The sequence below is a fragment of the Aedes aegypti genome, chromosome 2, assembly GCF_002204515.2.
Source record: "Aedes aegypti strain LVP_AGWG chromosome 2, AaegL5.0 Primary Assembly, whole genome shotgun sequence".
Lineage (NCBI taxonomy): Eukaryota > Metazoa > Arthropoda > Insecta > Diptera > Culicidae > Aedes > Aedes aegypti.
In genome coordinates, this window is record NC_035108.1 from 464,185,637 (window position 1) to 464,208,112 (window position 22,476).

Consider the following 22,476-nt stretch of genomic DNA (forward strand, 5'->3'; position numbering starts at 1 on the left):
CGTGTACTAGAATCGACATCCATACACCATTTATTTTTGGCCCAAGCAACCAGTTATATACCATAATTTGACCCTTGACAGTAAATCACACTGAAAAAATTCACGACTGAATTTCGGATGAGTAAACCCAACAATAGTTGTTTTTCAGATTTTTATTTGGCTTTCATTACACGAAAGGGCACCTAATATGTATCTTCGTTTCCTATTGTTACATGTTCTTTTTTTGTTGTTGTTTTTCTTTTCGATAAAAGCTAAAGCTATCGCTTCTCTGTTGTCTGTCCGTTTTTTTTCTTTTTGTAATTGTTGATCCACTCTCGTGTTTTTGTTGGATTTGTTAAATTTACTTTTCATTAATATTTCGGGTTTTGTTTTTTTTTTGGGAGGACTTCCATGAGGATGGGAATCGTTGTGGAGGTGTGTGCACTAATTGGATGTACAGGTTTGTGGATGTAAGTGTGTGTTTGTGTGTGTAATTCTCATTGAGATTAAGTTGAGTAAGATATATAGGATTTTTTTTGTCAATTCAAAATCGCACTCTTTCTAGAAGTTTTACAGCAATTTGAATAGCTTGAACAGTGAAAACACTACGCAACATCGCTTCTATATTAAACTGATATTGTTGTTCTAAGAGAAAGGTAAATGTGTTCATGTGTGCTTGCGTTTAAGATAACCCTTTCTTATTTTTTTTGTTTTGTTTTGCATATAATTTGATGATATGATGACACGGTGATAATGATTTGATGTAAAATTACAATTCATGTGCAAATATCATTACGCAGTAGGCTGTGAAATAGAAGCGCAGTATTTGATCGCAGAAGCGAAAAAAAAACGAGTAAAGAAATTAGTTTTTTTGATGAACATTTGGTTGAATGTGGGAGTAAAGCTACAACAAAAAGTGGGGGATGAGAGATAGAAAAAAATTCTCGTGACGTTACAAATGCAGAAAATAAGTTCAAATATAAAACACAAAAAATAGAGTAAAATGTATTTTGGAAGGCTTATAGTGACTGTTATTTGAAAAGGTACAGAAATAAAGTGAATTCTCAAAAATCTACTGAATTAATAAAAAAATGTCACTTAATATTAGTGAGCAATCATTTTATCAGAAAACCCGCGAGAAAATGCACATTTAAAAGTATCGCTGAAAAGTATTAATTACTTCACGAAATATTTCATTTTAAAAGTTACAACATAATTTTACATAAATTGGCGCATTTATTAGATCACTATTGTAGCAGGCCTTGAATTGTGGTGGTTCATATATGAGAATTGGTAAATCTAGGCAGGCGGTTGCAAGGAGCATGGTTTACTTCGTTATTGTTCGTGAGTTTCTTCATTCTTGAGCAAATGCCTGGATCTCACCCACGTGGATGGCAGCGACTTCGAATTTCCTGGCAGTGTACTTTTATGGACCAACGCATCCAGAGGGGTTCGATCAGACGGAAAGGATCCTATAAACACACATAGTCTTGCTAATCGTGAGGAGGGATAAGGGATCTTGCCAACCATCGTTGTAATGCGTATCGCAGGGGTATTTCCAAATCGACTTAAAGGTACATAGTTAACAAAACAAAGTAGATTAAATTACTTACAACTTAATTTGTATCGCTACCCACATTTACTGCTCACAATTTCCGCGCTCACTTTTCTACATCTTAAAAGTGCTTACAAGTAAAATTATTCTTTGGAGAAAATCAAATCTTTCTCGTCCTTTGTCTGGTTTTTGTTTCGCGTTTGTGTGCTTTCTCTTTTTTTTTTTTTGCCATCCGGTGGCGAGATTTAGAAAGAAGCGGTTCTTCAAACCATTTTCACCTCAATCGCCTGTTGGAAGTCAATCAAATGCTTAACTACTGCTAAACCTAAAACATTCACTTAAGTTTTATAGATGTGTAATAAATTTTGCCCAACTGTGATGACTCTGATGAAATGTCCAATTATTTATGTCTGTATTCTGTTCTTCGGCTTCCACTGTAATTGATACTACAAGTCCATTTTTGTTTTCAATAAGAGAGATGTCGCTTAATTCTACCACAATCGTTTGCGTTTTGTCTTTATTTTCAGTGTAAAGCACGCGTACACACTTTGCTATGCTTCCTTTCTTTTTTTTATAATCAATGCGCGCCATGCTGCTTAGCAAACTTTCCATTAATATTAATCTTTATTATTCTTACTTTTATATGTGTAATGTGTCCTTACTTGTGAAGATTTTTTGTTAATTAAAATTAAATTTAAACTGAAATGACCAGTCCAGCTCAAAGGGTCTTCGCCCGGTCCAGCAGGTCGCTGATGAATTTCTGTGAAAAGACAAAAAAGATGATTATTACAAATATTTGTGATTGATCAAACAAATGTTTGTGTGAGGTTTATCCTAAATTTGTAATTCATATACCGTAATTCGTGTGTAGTTAATCATGAACTGCAGTGGGAAAAAGTTGATCATTCCCGTACCAACGTAGGGGAATTCGGGGTAAAACCGACACCCTAAGCTTATTGATAAAATTTGTGTACTTTCGCTTGTTAAACGAACCTAAAATTGTTGTAGAATCACATATTGGTTTTAAATCTATCAATCCTTGCGATCGCTGGATGATATATAAAGATTATATATTGATTTAAATGTTGGGGTAAAACCGACACATCCACTTTGAGTAGAATTCATACGTTGTGAACATCGCCATCACAATGCATATTCAAAAGAATGCTTTTAACATGACTTTCGACATTTATGACCCCTTCCTCCAAAGGATTATTCACATATTACGTAAATTATTGAGGAGAGGCCAAATATCCACTAAATATATGTGAAAATTTCAAATGTCCCATGCTAAGATTGTAAAGTTGGGATGAATACACATGGACATTATTAATTCGTGTTCATGGAATGCTTACGAAGATGCAGTTGTAGCGAATGTTTGGTTGTGCAAATAAATACTGTTTTATTTTAACAAAACAATGAAGTGTAATTATTTTAAAATAATAAAAACTGTCGAACCTCATGGTTTGCAAATAAACAATAAGATTGATTTATATGAAAATATTTTTCTTTGCTTGCACAAAATTCTATTAATTCTTCAATTTTAAATGAGAATTCTTCATCAAATAAGTTAAAACGTGATAACATAGAAATACATTTTTTTAACTTAATGATAGCCTGTGGCAAGTCATATAGTGTCATATTTTACATGTTAACAAGTTCGCCATCCGTGAACTTCACTGGAATTCGAAAATAAAGACTCACGTAAACTACAGAGATAGTCTTCCGATTAGAAAGATTATCTGAAGTTAGATTATGAAGCAAAGAAAGGTGTCGGTTTTACACCAAATTAAAGTGTCGATCTTACCCCGAGTGGACATTTATTTTTCAATAGCGTTTTCAGCTGTCTAAAAACCAAAAATTAATTTCTTCTTCATGTTGTATTAACGTAATAATAGTAAATGATGATGTAGACGCAGAACAAATAATGACATTTTAAAAATTCACATGTAAAATAGTTAAAGAATAACAACGAAATATTGCAACTGCTGTTGATTCTATGTTATTCAATATGATTTTGTTGTTTATTTTGGCAGTTTATTGGTAGCGTCAGTTGTAATGTCATTCGAAACACAACATTTCACAAGTTAAGATAGAGCGTGGTGGAAACTGCATGAAAATCTGCTCAAAACATGAAAAATTAAAGGGTGTCGAGCTTACCCACAGTGTCGGTTTTACCCTGATTTCCCCTATATAGGGTAACCAATACATTTTGGACCTCTATATATTTTGGACCCCCTGGGCCATTTTCCTGCAAATTTTCCAGTTTAAATCGAAAGACCAATATAAACCGCATGCCATTTGGAAAGATAGGACCATTCCGCACTTGCATCAAGCGTTTGTGCATGAAAAATGTGTTTATTTTATCTGAAATTAATTTAATTTAATCGGTTCATCCATGCAACCGTTACAACACGTTACACACAGAAATTGAAGACGTCAGAAATTTTTCAAATATAAACAAAAACTTTTTTCTAATTTCTGAACTAAAAGCGTAGAATTTCCTCGCTTTTCCATTGTCAATCGATTGATTAGACTATGGGCAAGCATATTATACAACCAGTGGCGTGGACTTTGTCGCCAAACGATAAAAAATTGCCGGGGGTCCAAAATATATACTTTGAGGGTCCAAAATGTATTGGTGTGTCCAAAATAATGAAAAACAGTGCATCACAATTCAATTATTTTCGACGCCTTTTGGATCCTACATGCCCGTATGGGCATTTTTATATCGTAGAGGAAGTTTTCCTCTACATTTTGGTATGATATTTGACTTGGTTACGCTGTGCAATTAATTAATTGGGACAAAAATGTAAAATCACTTCCTTAGGGGGTCCAAAATACGACCGTTACCCTAAATTGTTTGAAGGGGCCCAGATAGCCGTAGCGGTAAACGCGCAGCTATTCAGCAAGACCATGCTGAGGGTCGTGGGTTCGAATCCCACCGGTCGAGGATCTTTTCGGGTTGGAAATTTTCTCGACTTCCCAGGGCATAAAGTATCTTCGTACCTGCCACACGATATACGCATGCAAAAATGGTCATTGGCATAGTAAGCTCTCAGTTAAAAACTGTGGAAGTGCTCATAAGAACACTAAGCTGAGAAGCAGGCTCTGTCCCAGTGGGGACGTAACGCCAGAAAGAAGAAGAAGAACCCTAAATTGTCAAAAGAGCTATAATTCGTTTTCAATTGTCAACATTTCTGTGATGTCACATTATCTGATTGCTACTATGTAAACATTTACCATTTTGTTTAAAATTCCTTGTATCATTCCAGAATGTCTACTACTGGAGCACTAGCGTAACTACTGGAACACGAGTACCAATGGTGGCTCAAGCGATTTTATTGTCAAAAAATAGTTTTTATCACTCTTTCTATATTTTTCCAATATAGTAGAGATTGCAATCATTCTGTTGACGCCAAAATATCTCTATTAAGGGGACACGGGAGACCGTGTTATTTTCCCTATCTTTCGTCTCACTCTAACAATTATCATCAAAAGTTTGTGGAAGCAAATCTCGAGTTTTAGTGAACCGATGAGGCTGAAAATGTATCGGGTTGTGCACTACATATATGGAATCATAGTGATACATTTTTTGCATCGATATATGGAGTGGTTCTTGAGATTTGCTTCTTGAAATGGATAGGGTGATTATGATGACGTCCCGTGTGGCCTTAAGGCTTTTCGTTATTTTGTTATGATTTTTATAGTTTAGGTAGTCCACTAATGGCACCGGCACCTTATCCAGCTTTTTACGCTAGCATGCCATAATTTTTGAATCACCCCTTTTCGACATTTCTTGCATGCACTATTATTTTTATAGCTAGATCAAAGTATGCTTTGGGCATTTGAAATTTGTTTTATTGACATGGAACGTCAACAATTTTCATTATTGTTACTAGGATATGGAAATCAAAAATGTTTTTAAGTTTTCTATTTTATTTCAACTGTTTTCTCTTTCAGATTAATGAAGAACAATCAAGGACAACGAGCATGTTCATATGCCAAAATGTGATCATTCACTTGAAGATATTTCCATGAGAACCACGGAACTTTATAATGTAATCATTTTGGAGGACCTTCTAATCCAGAACAAGACATTGCTTGACGTGGCCATAATTATTCCTTACAATCTTATTTTGGCTTTGAGCTTGTGTTTTTTTTCAAACTGAATACGTTGAATTAATGCTTTTAATAGGAATCAATTCTAAATTTTCCACACCATCTTCCCGCAACGCATTTTGATTATTCCCCCACCTACAAAATATATATTAACTTTAAACATGGAAGAAGTGTGCGTGCAAGCTGTGGGACAAGTTTGAAATGGATGTGTAAACCTGGGAGGGAGAAACCAATACAAAATTTCTGTACGTCATAGTGAGCCGGGATTCCGCTGTCACGAACTGTCACTGTGAGCCCAGATCTCAAACATTGGACTAACATGGAAAAAGCACGTAACTGATTGAAACACATTTTTCGCATTTCATCAAAAGTGACACAAATCGAATTAAAATCAATTCATGCAGTAGAAGCATTAACCTAAGAATGCTAATGTCGCTACTGTTCGTGTTACCAACATCTAGTTTGCCACGCGCTGACAGCTTGAGTACCGGTCCTCAAAGTGTCAAATAAATGTTTAAATCATCCACTACAACATGGCATCGAACAAACAATGAAAATATACAGTTAAAAGTGATAATAAACTAATTTAGTTTTGCGAGAACAGCGCTATTAGCGTTCTACTACTAATATTTCTATTATTCATGCACACAATGCAAGTAATGTCACGTGAGCACCTTTCAATCTGATTGAATATAAAGCATTGAAAAACGCATCGTTTTACTTTTTCCAATGAAAATGGATATTTAGTGCATAGAAAACTGTGGCCCTTTTTCCATGTTTGTCAGGAAAGATCGAAAGTACACAACAAAAGAAAACTAGCGATTTTCCCCAAGCCTGCCTTGATTGTTGTTGGCAAGCTGGAGTTATCTTGCAGTTCAAACAAACGTTTTATATTTCGTGTGTAGTATCGGTGCCTCCCTCCCAGGTGTAAACCACATAGCATTGCAATATATGGAGCTTTTCAAAAGCCTAACAGACTTGTCGCTTTGTGGAATATACATTTTTGGTCGTCATTATTCCATTCACTATCCAGGACCACCAGAGTTGCTCGTTGTCAACGCTTGAAATTTGCTGATTTTACAGGCCAACTGCGATATTGTATATTTTGCACCCTATCGGACGCGACGATTTGTAATCGTCGCCGGTGAAACCGTCGCCAAAATCGTCGCCAGCCAAGCAACCGCTGTGAATTTGACGTTACACCAGTCTTACCAACACAATGGCAAATCACCTCACCTGATTTATTTTCTGGCATTTGACGTTTCCCCAGTCTTGCCAACACAAAAGCAAAGCACCTCCTTTGATTGGTTTGCTGGCGATGATTTTTTTTCAGTCTGTTCGAAAGTTGGCGGCGCGTTTTGTTGTGAATGAAACAGACAATACAATTCAGATAGTTCTACATCAACGCCATCAACAGTGCATTGATAGCGATAGATTATGGATATGACTGATGGGCTAAGTTCAGCCTTAAATTAAGCAAATAAAATGGCAATTATTCCGTACGATATTTTTTGACAGTGCTGCAGATGGATTGAAACTATGTGTTGGTAACTTAAAAACATTAAAAGCTTCGATAATTACCACATGATCACTCATTCTGCAGCGATGTCGCATCACTGCGGTTGGTAGTCAAATCAAAGTGATATGGATAGCTCGCAAGTGATATTGCTAGTTTTAGTACATCAGGTATCAGTTGATATGACAGATATTGAGCAATACTGGGAAGAATAAAAAGAGAAATGCTACCACAACATAAATGTAATCAAAGAAATAACATATATTCTTCAAGATTTTCAATCCATCCTTTCAAGACCCATTTCCAAGATTTCCTTAAAACATAAAATGCGCTCCCAAATCTCTCAAAAGGATCAAAAAGCTTTTAAGCTAATTGGCTGAATGTTTTTTTTTCAAGATGTATAGGAAATGCAAGGTTCGATAGATCTTAGGATTGTCAGGCAAAATTCAGAGCTGCTCATGAATTGAAAAATAAACAAGGTCACATTTCGTCTGCCCAGCACGATGGAACGCAGAATGTATTGTCAAGACGTAAAATTCGTAAGTATTTGGTTGTGAGGACATAAGAAATATATCCAAAAAAAGTCTCGCAGGCCACACAAAATCATGCAAATAGGCCGCATTTTGGTGACGACTGCTCTAGAGTCTGCCTTATGGTATCCAAAAACCGATTAAGTGCGGTAATTGACATAAACATTTTTATTCGATGGGGCCCAGATAGCCGTAGCGGTAAACGCGCAGCTATTCAGCAAGACCAAGCTGAGGGTCGTGGGTTCGAATCCCACCGGTCGAGGATCTTTTCAGGTTGGAAATTTTCTCGACTTCCCAGGGCATAGAGTATCTTCGTACCTGCCACACGATATACACATGCAAAAATGGTCATTGGCATAGTAAGCTCTCAGTTAATAACTGTGGAAGTGCTCATAAGAACACTAAGCTGAGAAGCAGGCTTTGTCCCAGTGGGGACGTAACGCCAGAAAGAAGAAGAAGATTTTTATTCGATTTTTGAATTTGTGATTTGAAAATAAAACTTACCGATATATCCTGTGGTGGTCGTTTGCACGTCGACAGTAAGCTCTGGAAGGAATTGAAAAATATTTGTGTTAGAAACTATTATTTATAATTGTTTTGTTTTTTTTTTTTAATGTTGTAAACAAGCCAAATTGTAATAACTCTGTTCAATGTCTTCTTTTCTTTTAGCGATATCAGTTTCAATCAAAATGTCGTTAAGATATGATACGTGCAGAAATGTGTACCGTAAAACGGGATATCTTTCATAATACAGGTAACTTTGATAGTGTGCGACCTACACTTAATGAAATAACGTAGTTTCTGTTATTCAGCTAAGCAAAATAAATGCAATAGTAAAGAGTATTAGTATGACACTTCATGTCAGTTGTACATATTTTTACTGGAATCGAGAACATTTGAGATCTTATATTTGAAGGTTCGGCCAAACGGCCGGACACCTATTTGGTTCCGGGTCATTTGGCCGAACGCCATTTCGCCGAATGCCGTTTGGTCGAACGCCATTTGGCCGAAAGGGTCATTTGGCCGAATGCCATTTGGCCGAAAATTAAAACTATAGGGAACTTTAACAGTTAGCATGTAATTTAAGGTGATTATAGAAGGAAGCCACATCTCAAATTTTCAAGAACACAAGACTTGAGAACCAAACAGCGCTTCGCGTTGAAAATTTTTTCCCGTTGGTCACCACCAGCAAGCAAGCAATTTGATTGGTTTTCAATGCAAACTGTTGTCAGATTCTTCAGTCTTATGCACTTGAAAATTCAAAGTTTGGCTTCGTTTTATAATCACCTTAAATGAATTTCATAGTTGAATTTCGAAGGACAGTATATTTTTGAAGAAGAATTAATCATCATAATCTGAGAGAGAGGAGACAGCTCACTGACAACTGGCTTGTTTTCTTGCCTTCTTGGATTTCTTCTTCTCATGTCACAAACTGGGTCAAAACCATTTTCACATCCGATTTGTTATCAAAATGATCATAAAATTAAAAAAAATCAACATCAATTTGAGTCCAATCGACAATATTTAAATATTGAACAATTTTATATGCGAGACAGTGAATCAATTGTCACCCAACACGCAGCAACAAAGACATTGTCATCTCCTATTCTTGTTGCAACAATTTCGTTCCGCAACATCAGTTTACCATCACTTGACCAGAATATGACAATGATCGATCACCACGTGTGCAGTGATTTTCTGGGCTTCGCATTACAATTTTCGAGAACTTTCTCCGTGTTGGTAAACATTGACAAATGATCGAACAGCATCCATAAAACAAATTTGAGTTTGTGTTTAAAATAACTGATTATTCGCGAGTTGAAAAGGTTGCAACAATGTTGCGCTCTGTGATTATCATGACAATTTTGCTTTTAATTGTATTCTTATCCGCAACAGTTGGGACAAACGGTTGTGAGCGAGCTTGCTTTGTTGTTTGTTTTTTTTTTTGTCTGTTTTAATGACAATTTGATTCACTGATGCGAGAGCACAGGAAAACAACCTGAATTTTCAATCACAGCCAGTTTTTGTTTGGCCAAATTTTGTCGGTTTTCACGATCCGCCCTTCGAATGTGCGGTTTTCCAGTGACAGTTGATGACAGGTTCCCTTGACTTTTGTGAGCTCGCAATCTAAGCCAGCTGTCTGCTCTCTCTCAGGTCATAATGAGTGTGTAATCAACTTTTGACAGTGACTAAAACGGTTTACGACTTACTCGTCCTTTTGCAGGATCGGTTTGCTTAGATTCCCCAAGAATCGTACTTAGTAAATTATTTCATAGTTCTAGCGATCAAATTAACATGCAGCTTTTGCAAACACGAAATATTGGCTCATTCTTTTGACAACGTAGAAACAGTTTGCTTCTTTGACGTGAGTGTACACCGAGTCATTTGATTTACGGCTTCACGCAAGCAACGGTGCAGAGTTCAGTTAACGTTGCAATCTTAATTTTGGAAAAGAATAACGTTTCTAATGATCCTTACGCTGTTTTGAATAAGACGCTATGAACATTTATAATACGTTCTTAACGCATTAATTCCAATAATTATGAAAGAACAGCTCTTGGTAAAAAGAAGGAAAAATCTCATATGAAAATATAAGCAAGGGTAATGCAAATAATTATTATATTAGTTCAACTACGAAGAACTGCCGATGATTTAAAGAAGGCAAAATACCTAAATTATTGCCAACTAGTGGTCCCGGCAAACTTCGTCTTGCCATCAAGTAGGCTGTTGAAAAACGCTATGAATCGTCCCATACAAAATGACAGTTCCGTGCACTCTCGTTTTTTCAACTTTCCCGGTGAATATCCTGGCATTTTTATACACACAAACACGTCGGAACCCTTGACGAACAAAACGGAGAAGGAATCATTCAAATTCGTTGACCCGTTCGTAAGCCATTTCGTGACATACAAACACCATTCCATTTTTATTTATATAGATAATAATAAGCAATACGTTTCTTTTGAAAGAACAGCCTTTTGTCAAAAATATAAAAAAATCTATGAAAACATAAGCAAATGTATTGCAAATAATCGTTAGATCAGTATAACCACAAAGAACTGCCGATGGTTTAAAGAAGGTATAATTCCCAATCAAAATGTAAGCGAAGTTATTGCCAATAGTAATGAAACCAGTACAAATCGAAAAAATAACCTATGTTTAAAAGAAGGAACAATTTCGGTTGAAATAATTGAAAATCCTGTTTAACTTCAGCACACCGTTAATAACCCAGAACCGAATCAATCATCAACTTAGAGTCTTGAAACGATGTGAAGTTCACAGCGTCGTCCTGAATTAACAAGTCGATTTTTTTCATTCTCAACAAACATGACGTCCCATCCTATCACAGTTATTGGTCCACTCTTCAGAATCCTACACATCAGTGTCGAAGCAATTGGATTATTTTTTGTTCGTGATTCGGCCAAACGGCATTCGGCCAAATGACCGTTTCGGCCAGATAGCATTCGGCCTACCCGAGTAAAGTTGGGTAACAAAATGATAACACGTTGTGTTATCCGATAACAAACATTTGATAACATAGCTTGTTATCATTTTGGTTGAATAAGCAGGCAACATAACAAACATGATAACAAATGTTTATACTGAAGATATCATATAAATATCTCATTGTGTTATCATTTGAAACACATTGATTACAAGTTTTGTTATCCAGCCAATTTCCCTTATTGATAACTCATTATGTTATCAATTAGTTATAAAGATCGAATTATGATAACAAACATTTGACGTCATTCACCCGTCGATGGCATCCTCGATCTGACAGCTCAAAATTCGTTGATAACAAGAGTCTTCATATTGATAACAAAAAATAACAAAATGAAATCATGTTAAAAATCTTGTTATCACTATGTTATGCGGTTGTTATTCGACTTTGCTCGGGTAATGGCGTTCGGCCAAACGGCCGGACACCTATTTAAATATTGACATTTTAGAAATGCTTGCAAACAACCTGTTCCACGATCAATATTTGATGAAGTTTAGAATATTCGACACTTCTTCTTCTTCTTTCTGGCGTTACGTCCCAACTGGGACAAAGCCTGCTTCTCAGATTAGTGTTCTTATGAGCACTTCCACAGTTATTAACTGAGAGCTTTCTTTGCCGATTGACCAATTTTGCATGTGTATATCGTGTGGCAGGTACGAAGATACTCTATGCCCTGGGAATCGAGAAAATTTCCTTTACGAAAAGATCCTCGACCAGCGGGATTCGAACCCACGACCCTCAGCATGGTCATGCTGAATAGCTGCGCGTTTACCGCTACGGCTATCTGGGCCCCACTTACCGACACTTACCCTTGAGATAATGGTTACCCGACCAGACGGAAGAAACAAGATTATAACAGAATGTGTTCCCCTGATATGATTTTTTTTCACCAGCTGTTATAAAACATGTACCGTTAGTAGTTAAAATAACAAAAATTCTAACAAAATTTGCACCAAATTAAACTTAAATATAACAAACACTGTTACAATTATATCAAAATTATTACAGACTGTGTTGCAAGAATGTTACAAAATAACAAAATTATTACAAACTATGTTACCTGTTTATGACATCGGATGTTATTTACAACAAACTTATAAATGCGATGTCAAAAATATAACAAACTAGTGGTCCCGGCAAACTTCGTCTTGCCATCAAGTAGGCTGTTAAAAAACGTCATGGCACGTCTCATACAAAATGACAATCCCGTCCACTCTCACTGTTTCGACTATCATGGTGAATATCCTGAGCACTTTATACACACAAACACGTCGGAGCACTTCAGGAACATAACTACGGAAGAATTTTTGAAATCCGATAATCCGTTCTCCAGCCATTTCGTGACATACAAACACCATTCCATTTTTATTTATATAGATGTTGTTATAAATGTGTTACTAAAAATATAACAAGTTGAGTACAAAGCCATCTTGATAGCAAAATTTAATCAACTTCTGTTACAGTCGAAGCTCGTTATAACGACAACTTGTATAGCGACAAAAGCTCTTTATAGCGACATTTTTCGGTCCCATGAAAAACATTTCAATGTTATAACTATTCTCTATAACGACTTTTCTCTATTGCGACGGCCCCTTGGGATGTCGTTATAACGCGCTTCGACTGTATTTGTAACTGCTGCTGACAGGAATGTGTTATAATCTTGTTATGGGAAGGTACACAAATTATGTCACGCTAAATTTCAACTTTTTTGACCCTCCCCCCCCTTTGTCACGTTTTTTGTATGAGTCCTCCGAATTTTTTGTAAGGCTTGTCACGCTTGGCTTGACCCCCTCCCCCCCCTCCGAGCGTGACGTAATTTGTGCATGACCCCTATGTGGTTCTGGTCGGGTATAGTTGCATAAGAATTCAGTCTTGAATCTCTTAGCGAAAAGCATTTTTACATACTGCGGTCATTTTGGTAATCAAAGTAAGAAAATTCCATATAAAGTTGAACGCTTAGAGATATGCAACGCTCTATGAACTGCACTTAATGGTCCTAATGCATTCGATTTTGTCCAAAACTTATTTATACTCAAAAACGATTGATTTATGTTTAAATCAATGTGAAAATGTAAGAATCAATTAACATTAATTCAAAAATATATGTTCATGCTTATTTTTATACACAATGTTCCTTGCAGTTGCTCAAAATTGCATAGCGCTTGAGATATTTGAGCAAAATAAAAAAAAACCGTGGAAAATGTATGCACTAGGATTGTTGCGACGCCAAACTTATTTTACGATCGGATAGGAAAAATCCATAAGAGCAATTAGAGATCCTGCTTTGTATACAGTCTAGAATTTGCCTGCCACAGATAAGACAAATGAAAATGTTTTGTTTTTGTTTTGCTTCGCATCATTCTAGGGATGTAATAGAATCCAATAATAATTATGTTCGTTTACGCCCAATGGCACCGATACATCATACTTAGGTAATGCGTATCGAAGACAAAATATAGACAAAGGATGCAGGCAGTTTAAATGACACGATGATAGGAGGTAGCGATTAATAACCATTTTTGTATTGTTAGCCAAATTCAGTCGGGACTTTCTGTCGCCCGCCTTCCTTTCGTTCTTTCCGTTTACTTTCCATTCGGTCAATAGCAGATACTCTCTTTTCATTTTTTGTACCTACTAGATTTAAGGACACTATATATAGCATTTGACAATAAAGGAAAATAGCTCACAACTAATTCGACACTCGTTCGAATGATCCGAACTCCAAACGTTTTTTTTCAAATCAATAGTTGCTACAAACCATTGACCAGGCCTTTCACACTGAGAAGGAACCAGTCTCTGCTAGTTCTTCTATTCTTGAAAATCGCTTTAAAAAAAATAACTTCGGCCTAGCCGAACCAATTGGTGGCTCCAGAGAGGAAAATCGTGCATCATCAAGTCATCAAGTTGCCTGTTGCTTGTTGCAAATCAGGAACACCAGCGCGTTATCAGCACGATCATCAGCCCAAGGTGCAAAGGAAATTTCTCAGTTGAAGAAATAAGGAAGCGAAATGTCTCACATCAAACTAATAACCAACAAAAACGGACACTGCCGTTTATGTACCGAAGATGATAAAGCCGGAAATATGGTTCAATGCGACGATTGCGATCGTTGGTTTCACCAACATTGCGTTAATCTGGAACAACTTCCTAGCAAAAAGGAACGTTGGATTTGCCCAAAATGCACGGAGCAAGAGGTGGAGAAACAAAAATTAACGCAGGAACTAAATATGCTGAAAAATCCCGTTACAATGGGACAGTTTGAGCAATTGATCGCTAGATTGAACATTAAAAACGAACCAGAACAAAATCATCTAAGTATCCTTGTGAAAAGACAAGCCATGATGAGTCTGCCTCGTTTTTCCGGTACGGCCAAAGAATGGCCAAGATTTAAAAGTGCATTTGAATCCACGACCGATGAAGGAGAATTCAGTAACGTTGAAAATCTGAATCGCCTTCAACAAGCCCTAGAAGGAAATGCACTGAAAGCAGTTAGCCACTTTATGTTTGAACCCGAAAATGTTCCAAAAATTATGGAACGTTTGGAGGAGAATTTTGGTCGTTCAAACCAAATATATGAAGAGTATCTCAACAACTTAATGAAAACTCAAGGCAACTCCAATAATTCTGTCGTTGAAATATCCGATGCTCTGGATGCTTTTGTAGCACACATCGGAATCATGGAAAAACCGGAATATCTAAAAGATTTCCGGCTCATAGACGAAATCGTCAAAAAACTTCCATTCAATTTACAAGTACAGTGGATAGAAGTTCTTCAACGAAATGCAGAATCACCAACATTGAAGCATCTCTCTGAATGGCTAATGAGAATCGCAAAACTCTATCGAGCTGTGCAGGTAAATACATCGCAGACAAAGGACAAAAAAGTAAGAAACAACGTCCATCATCAGCAGCCAGATAAGGAGAGAAAACAGCCATTTGAAAAGACGACGTATAATAAACGATCGGAAAATCCAACACAAGGAAAAAGGTTGCCCCTTACCTGCGGGTATTGTAAAAGTAATCATACCATCTTTAATTGCGAAAGTTTCAATGCAATGAATGCAGCTGAGAGGCGACAAGTGGTAAAGGAAAAAACCTTGTGTTGGTCATGCCTTCGTCCAAATCACCAATCCAAAAATTGTCCATCAGCAAGAAGCTGTGGAATCGGAACCTGCAAAGCAACACATAATCGTTTGCTCCATACAAAGAACACTCCATCTATCGAATCAAGTGCAAAGCCAACTCCAATAGTCGAAACAGGGTCAGAGAATGTACAATCCATTAACCACCACCAAGATTCGAAAACAATCAAATATTTTCAAATTCTTCCGGTGACGTTAAGAAATGGAGATAACATTATAAAAACCTATGCGTTCTTGGATGCAGGATCATCGCTTACACTTCTTGATGAAGACACCGCAAATGGTTTAGGCCTCGAAGGAAGGCCGGAAACATTGAAGTTGTTATGGACTCAAGATATATCCAAGGCGACAAATACCAAAATCGTTCAGCTTGAAATTAATGGTATAAATCAAAAACGATTTGCATTAAAGGGTGTAAGAACGGTGAAAAATTTACAACTACCCATGCAAAGTTTGGATTTTGGCTCAATGGAAAAAAAATATCCTTACCTAAAGGATTTGCCAATCAAAAACTATTCTGCAGCGAAGCCAACAATTCTGATCGGAATAAAACACAGCCATTTATTGGTCCCATTACAAACGGTAATAGGCGGGGAACATGAGCCAATAGCGCTTAGAACGAAGCTCGGGTGGATAATGTTCGGTAATGCTGTCTCGCAAATAGATAACGAATATGCCATGATGATACATCAAGACGACGAGATGCGTGAAATGATGAAGCAACATTTCTCGGTTGAAGACTTCGGCGTCAAGATAGTCAATGAAACCGTAGAGTCTGTAGAGACCGAGCGGTCCAAAGAAATATTGAAGAACACGTTGAAAAGATCAGGCGATCGCTATGAAGTCGGATTATTGTGGAAATACGACAAATCGAATTTTCCAGACAGTTACGGAAACGCATACAATCGTCTGCTATCTTTGGAGAAAACTCTTAATAAGCAAAATAACGTTGAGCTCCTACATTGGGCTAAGAAAACCTTTAAAGAATATGAAGACAAAGGTTATATTCGGAAGCTTACGGAAACTGAAATTGAAAACCCCGGAACAGACAGAGTTTTTTATCTGCCACATTTCATAGTGACAAATACAAATAAAATTCCACCGAAGCCCAGACTAGTTTTCGACGCAGCCGCAAAGATTAAAGGAGTTTCCTTTAATTCAGAGCTTCTTTCTGGACCAGATGCAACATCATCTTTGTTTGGAGTACTATTACGATGGAGAGAAGGCATGGTAGCAGTCACTGGAGATATAAAGGAAATGTTTCATCAAGTCAAAATCAGACCTGAGGATCAACAGGCTCAAAGACTACTATGGAGGGATTGCGACCCAAGTAAAAATCCAGATACGTACGTGATGCAAGTCATGACTTTCGGGTCTACATGTTCACCAGCTTCAGCGCAAGCGGTAAAAAACACCAATGCTGAATTATACCGAGAAATCTACCCGGATGCTGTAGATTCCATTATAGACGGTCATTATGTTGACGATTTATTGGACAGCTTCAACAACGCGGTGACTGGCATTAAAGTTGTTAGACAAATCACAGAAATACATGATCATGCAGGATTTCATATAAGAAATTTTGCTTCCAATAGTCCTGAATTAATGGATTTAATTCCTGAAAACAGACGTATGGTGGCAAATGTTAAATCACTCGATGAAAAGGAATCAAATGTGGAAAAGGTTCTAGGCATCTACTGGAACACTCTCCAAGACTCAATCGGGTATAAATTGAACATCAATAAGCTTGGAGAAGAAGTGTTGAAAAACATCAGAGCCCCCACCATGAGAGAAGTACTGGCATTCATAATGTCAATATATGATCCTTTGGGATTAATTAGCAACATTACTATTCAAGGCAAAATTCTATATCAAGAACTGCACGTGGCATCACTGAAATGGGATGATTGTATACCAGACCAACTGCTGGTGCCATGGAGAGATTGGATGGACCTGATAAAATCAGTGGAAAATTTGTCGATACCACGCTGTATCACCACGGAAGCGATTACTGAGCTGGAACTACATGTATTTGTAGATGCTTCAGAAGACGCATTCGCCGCATGTATATACTCCAGAAGTAAAACTCATTACGGCTTCTGTATTAGACTTCTTGCAGCTAAATCGAGAGTAAGTCCAATCAAACCTATATCGATTCCCAGAATGGAATTACAAGGAGCGTTATTAGGCACACGGTTAATGAACCAAGTTAAAGAAAAACTGCGTGTTAAAATAACAGATATAACAATGTGGTCAGATTCGCAAACTGTTCTCGCCTGGATCAAAACAGAGAAAAGGAAATATCATCAATTCGTAGGACACAGGATAGGAGAAATATTAGATTCGACCACGAAAGATCAATGGCGTTGGGTCCCATCTGGTCTAAATCCTGCAGATGAAGGGACGAAACTAGTCAAAGGAAAATCTATTTGGTTGGATGGACCAGATTTCTTAAGACAACCAGAGGACATTTGGCCTGCAAAGTCATCACACGAACCAACTACTGCGGAAATAGTTGCCTTTCATAACGAACCAGAAACATATTCATTCATCAGGGAGAATGATTACTCAAGCTGGAGGCGATTAGTCAAAGGCTTAATTCCACTAAAGAAATTTGTGACCTGGCTACAGTGTAAAGAAGCCCTTGTGAAAGGCATGAAATATAGTGAGTGGAAGTGCATTGAAAATGCACTTTACAGAAAAGCTCAAAATGATGCTTTTCCTAACGAGATGGAAGCCTTAATCAGTGGTAAACCATTTCCAAAAACAAGTTCAATACTTGGTTTTCGACCATTTCTGGATGAATTTGGGGTTATGCGCTGTAAAGGCAGACTAGAAAGAGCAAATATACTACCATTGGCCACCCGAATCCCAATTATCATGCCGCAACATCATCGGTTGTCAAAGTTATTGGTACGTTCATATCATGAAGAGTACTTACATCAGGAAGATGGGGCAGTAATGACAGCACTTCATCACAAATTCTGGATTATCAACTTAAAATCAGTATTGAAAAATGTTAAAAATTGTTGCCAAAAATGTATTTTAACCAGATCAAAACCAATTGAACCACTTATGGCACCATTACCTCCGCCAAGAGTTCAAGGATATGTGAGACCATTTACGAACTGCGGTGTGGATTATTTTGGACCGTATAAAGTAAACATAACTCGGAACATCACCGATAAGCGATGGGGTGTATTATTCACATGCATGGCATCAAGAGCAGTACACATCGAGATGGCTCCTAAATTAGATACCGATTCTTTTCTACTATGTCTACGAAATTTGCAAAACCGACGAGGAAAGGTTGCGAAATTGTACAGTGACAATGGAACGAATTTCGTTGGAGCCGATGCAGTACTAAAATCTTTGGTAAAGGAGATCAACGCAAAGATGGAAAGTGGAACCGCAGCTGAAATGGAAATATCTTGGCATTTTAATCCACCAGGAGCACCTCATTTTGGTGGTGCTTGGGAGAGTTTGGTGAAATTGGCAAAACAAGCTATAAGAGAGATGATGGACAAATGGAAGGAAAACGTACTACCAAAACCAGAAAGTCTTCAAGCTGCATTCATCCAAGCAGAATTCATTTTGAATTCTCGTCCATTAACAGATGTACCAATTAACTGCGCTGAGGATGAAGCAATAACACCATTCCATATTCTAACTGGAAAAGGTGGAAAATATGTTCCACCATGGATGCCTACAACAACAAAGGATGAAAAAGAGCAATGGAAATTAGTACAATTCTATCAAAAATATTTCTGGGACCGATGGAAGGCTGAATATATTCCACGGTTATTGAAACGCACAAAATGGCAACAAAAGGTTAAACCAATCAAAGTGGACGATATAGTAGTGTTAGCCGATCAGGATGGTCTTCCAGGATCTTGGTTGAAAGGTCGTATTGTGAAAGTATTTCCCGGCAAGGATGGCCAAGTTCGTTCTGCAGATATACAAACTCAGAGGGGAATCCTAACGAGACGAGCCGGTAAAATAGCTGTTTTAGATGTCAGCAATAAAGAGCCATCATTAACGACAGCTTCAAAGAATTTGATTACCCATAATGAGATTGAAGACAATCAACCAAAACGAAAACTTGTTGATACTACGTTCCCAAATTGGGGAAAAAGAATAAAACACGACGAAGATGAAATCAAATCAAGAGCAAGATCACTTAACGGTTCGCATCGTCAAACCGATCAGCGAAAAATAAGGTATACAACACCTGGGACCGTTACAGGAGTTTTTGTAACAGCTGCAGCATTGCTTTCACTTACGGATGCGCTGATAGTCAAGCCAATTGAAAGTGATGGATTAGTGTTTGACCATCATGGAACATGTGTTTTGAAACGAGGAATATGGAAAACAAAATTAACAACGAATTTATACCCTGAAGAAGACATATCGCTTCTCAACGAAATACACCGAAATATTAGTAAAGCCCTGGAATCCATGGAAGGTATGGTGAAAGATTATACCTTGAATCAAACCATACAAACAATTGGAAGACACTGTGACGAAACAATCATGGATATAACGCAGTTCTCTAGGCCAAAAAGAAGCAAAGGAATATTTGGATATATCAAGGATTTTATTTTCGGTGGAGACGACGTGGAAGAAGACATTGCAGCTATGCGGATTCACGATGATCGATTGTTCCATGACATTTCTGATACGATGGCAAAAATCAACGGAAAAACGGCACACATGGGTGAACAGTTCAATGACAGGATATTCCGATTGCACCAGGATATAAACCGTTTGCATAATGATGCTAGATTTGAAATGATCGAAACTAAAACATTGGAAACAACTATATTAGCTCGTGAGATGATTGACGAAATTGGTTCCAAGTACAGGAAATTACGTCAGAATCCATTACCACGTGAGGTGCAACAGCAATTGAAGCAAAATATATCCGCATCACTACCAAGCGGATACACTACATTGGATCACGAGCTATCAAATGATATAAAATTCGCTATGATTAATGGATCACTTATCATTATTGTTGAAACCATTGTTGTTAACAAAGATCTGTACGAACTTTTCAACGTTTATGCTGTTCCTAACTCAGTTAATTTTTCGCAAATAATTATCGATGAACGCAGTATCGCAATTAATCACCATAAAGAATACTTCTATCCCAAAGAAAACGATATGGTAAAATTGAACGCAACCCATTTATTGATTACACGAGCAACAATCAAACGTAAGCATGATTGTATATCCGCTTCAATTATGCACGATATTACCAATATCAAATGTATGACACAAATACGCAGCAGTCCATATTCACATTTGATTCAGCTATCAGAATCAAATAAGGTGCTTTTCTACAAAAGCGACAACGAAAAGGTGGTAGTGCATTGTAATTCAGTTGTTAGTTCAGTTCCTTACGAAGCTGGAATCATAACAATTGGACCGGACTGTAGGATCGAAAGTGCGTACAGCACAATTTACGGAAGCATTTCAGGAGAATCCCACAAACCGATCACGTTTTTTAAACCACGGGCGCAACTTTACTACCACATCGAAAAACCGCATGATGCAAATGCAAATGTTACATCCGAGACAGAACCGGAAAATCCATATTTAAACGATGTAATAACTGTAGTTGGAACTCCCGAAGTAATATACAGAAACTCAAATACAGTAATACCGCTGCTAGTTATCATAATATTAGGATTAATTATTGGCATATATGTTTACTGCAAGTATTTTAATAACAAGGTTCATGCATCAAATATTACAGAAAGTCAATCTAATCAGGATGTGAATCAAAGAAGAAGTATTAATTTGTTGCCATTACCCATGGTAAGATACAGGAATGATCCAGTAGTAGAAGAAGCAGTGTGAATATGTTTGGCATTTAATTCATGTAACTCTATCGAATTACGGAGGCCGGAATGTTGCGACGCCAAACTTATTTTACGATCGGATAGGAAAAATCCATAAGAGCAATTAGAGATCCTGCTTTGTATACAGTCTAGAATTTGCCTGCCACAGATAAGACAAATGAAAATGTTTTGTTTTTGTTTTGCTTCGCATCATTCTAGGGATGTAATAGAATCCAATAATAATTATGTTCGTTTACGCCCAATGGCACCGATACATCATACTTAGGTAATGCGTATCGAAGACAAAATATAGACAAAGGATGCAGGCAGTTTAAATGACACGATGATAGGAGGTAGCGATTAATAACCATTTTTGTATTGTTAGCCAAATTCAGTCGGGACTTTCTGTCGCCCGCCTTCCTTTCGTTCTTTCCGTTTACTTTCCATTCGGTCAATAGCAGATACTCTCTTTTCATTTTTTGTACCTACTAGATTTAAGGACACTATATATAGCATTTGACAATAAAGGAAAATAGCTCACAACTAATTCGACACTCGTTCGAATGATCCGAACTCCAAACGGTTTTTTCAAATCAATAGTTGCTACAAACCATTGACCAGGCCTTTCACACTGAGAAGGAACCAGTCTCTGCTAGTTCTTCTATTCTTGAAAATCGCTTTAAAAAAAATAACTTCGGCCTAGCCGAACCAAGGATCATAATGTAGTACTAGAAGCAGTACTCATTCTGTGTCCGACTACTATGTTTTTATATCGCCTTCGCTTGTTCCTACATTTGGTTTCACATTTGAGATAATCATACAATAGAAAACAGACTTTTTATTGGGAATGTTTGATGATCTCCACACAATCCATTATTGCCAAGCCCATACGTTGTCTGATCCTAGTTATAAATTTACATTTAGGATCACAATTCATTTTCGAATCACTGAAAAAAGATCAAATTCACCTTATTTTACGGTTTACATTAAGTTTTTTGATTATATTTAGGGCAGACCATTAGGCGTCTACATTTTAGATAATTTTATTTGTCAATGTTTATTTTATTTTGCAGAATATTTGCCATGGATTGCATCGTGGTCATTGCCGTCAATTTGCATTATGAATCTTTGTAGTCTGTAAGTACTTATAATTCACACCGACGCCTCGCATCATACCAACTTCTTTCTCTAATTGCCCTCGATGAAACCAAATACGCCGACCGACGCGATGGATGGATCCGAGCGCGGTGAAATTTATCTTTATTTATAACGGCTTAGTCA

General features: G+C 37.2%; 1 protein-coding gene across 3 annotated transcripts in view; it reads right to left on the reverse strand.

Moving 5' to 3' along the window:
- Window positions 1–137: 137 nt before the first annotated feature.
- Window positions 138–22,476, reverse strand: part of LOC5568195 (protein phosphatase 1 regulatory subunit 14B) — a 228,362-nt gene continuing 206,023 nt past the window's right edge. For all 3 annotated transcript variants that reach the window (XM_021848235.1, XM_021848236.1, XM_021848234.1), the window contains 2 exons: window positions 8,207–8,248; window positions 138–2,294 (listed from right to left, as the gene is read on the reverse strand). In XM_021848235.1, coding sequence (XP_021703927.1) covers window positions 2,253–2,294; window positions 8,207–8,248 — 84 coding nt within the window. In that variant the 3' untranslated portion in view covers window positions 138–2,252. The remainder of the gene's footprint in view (window positions 2,295–8,206; window positions 8,249–22,476) is intronic.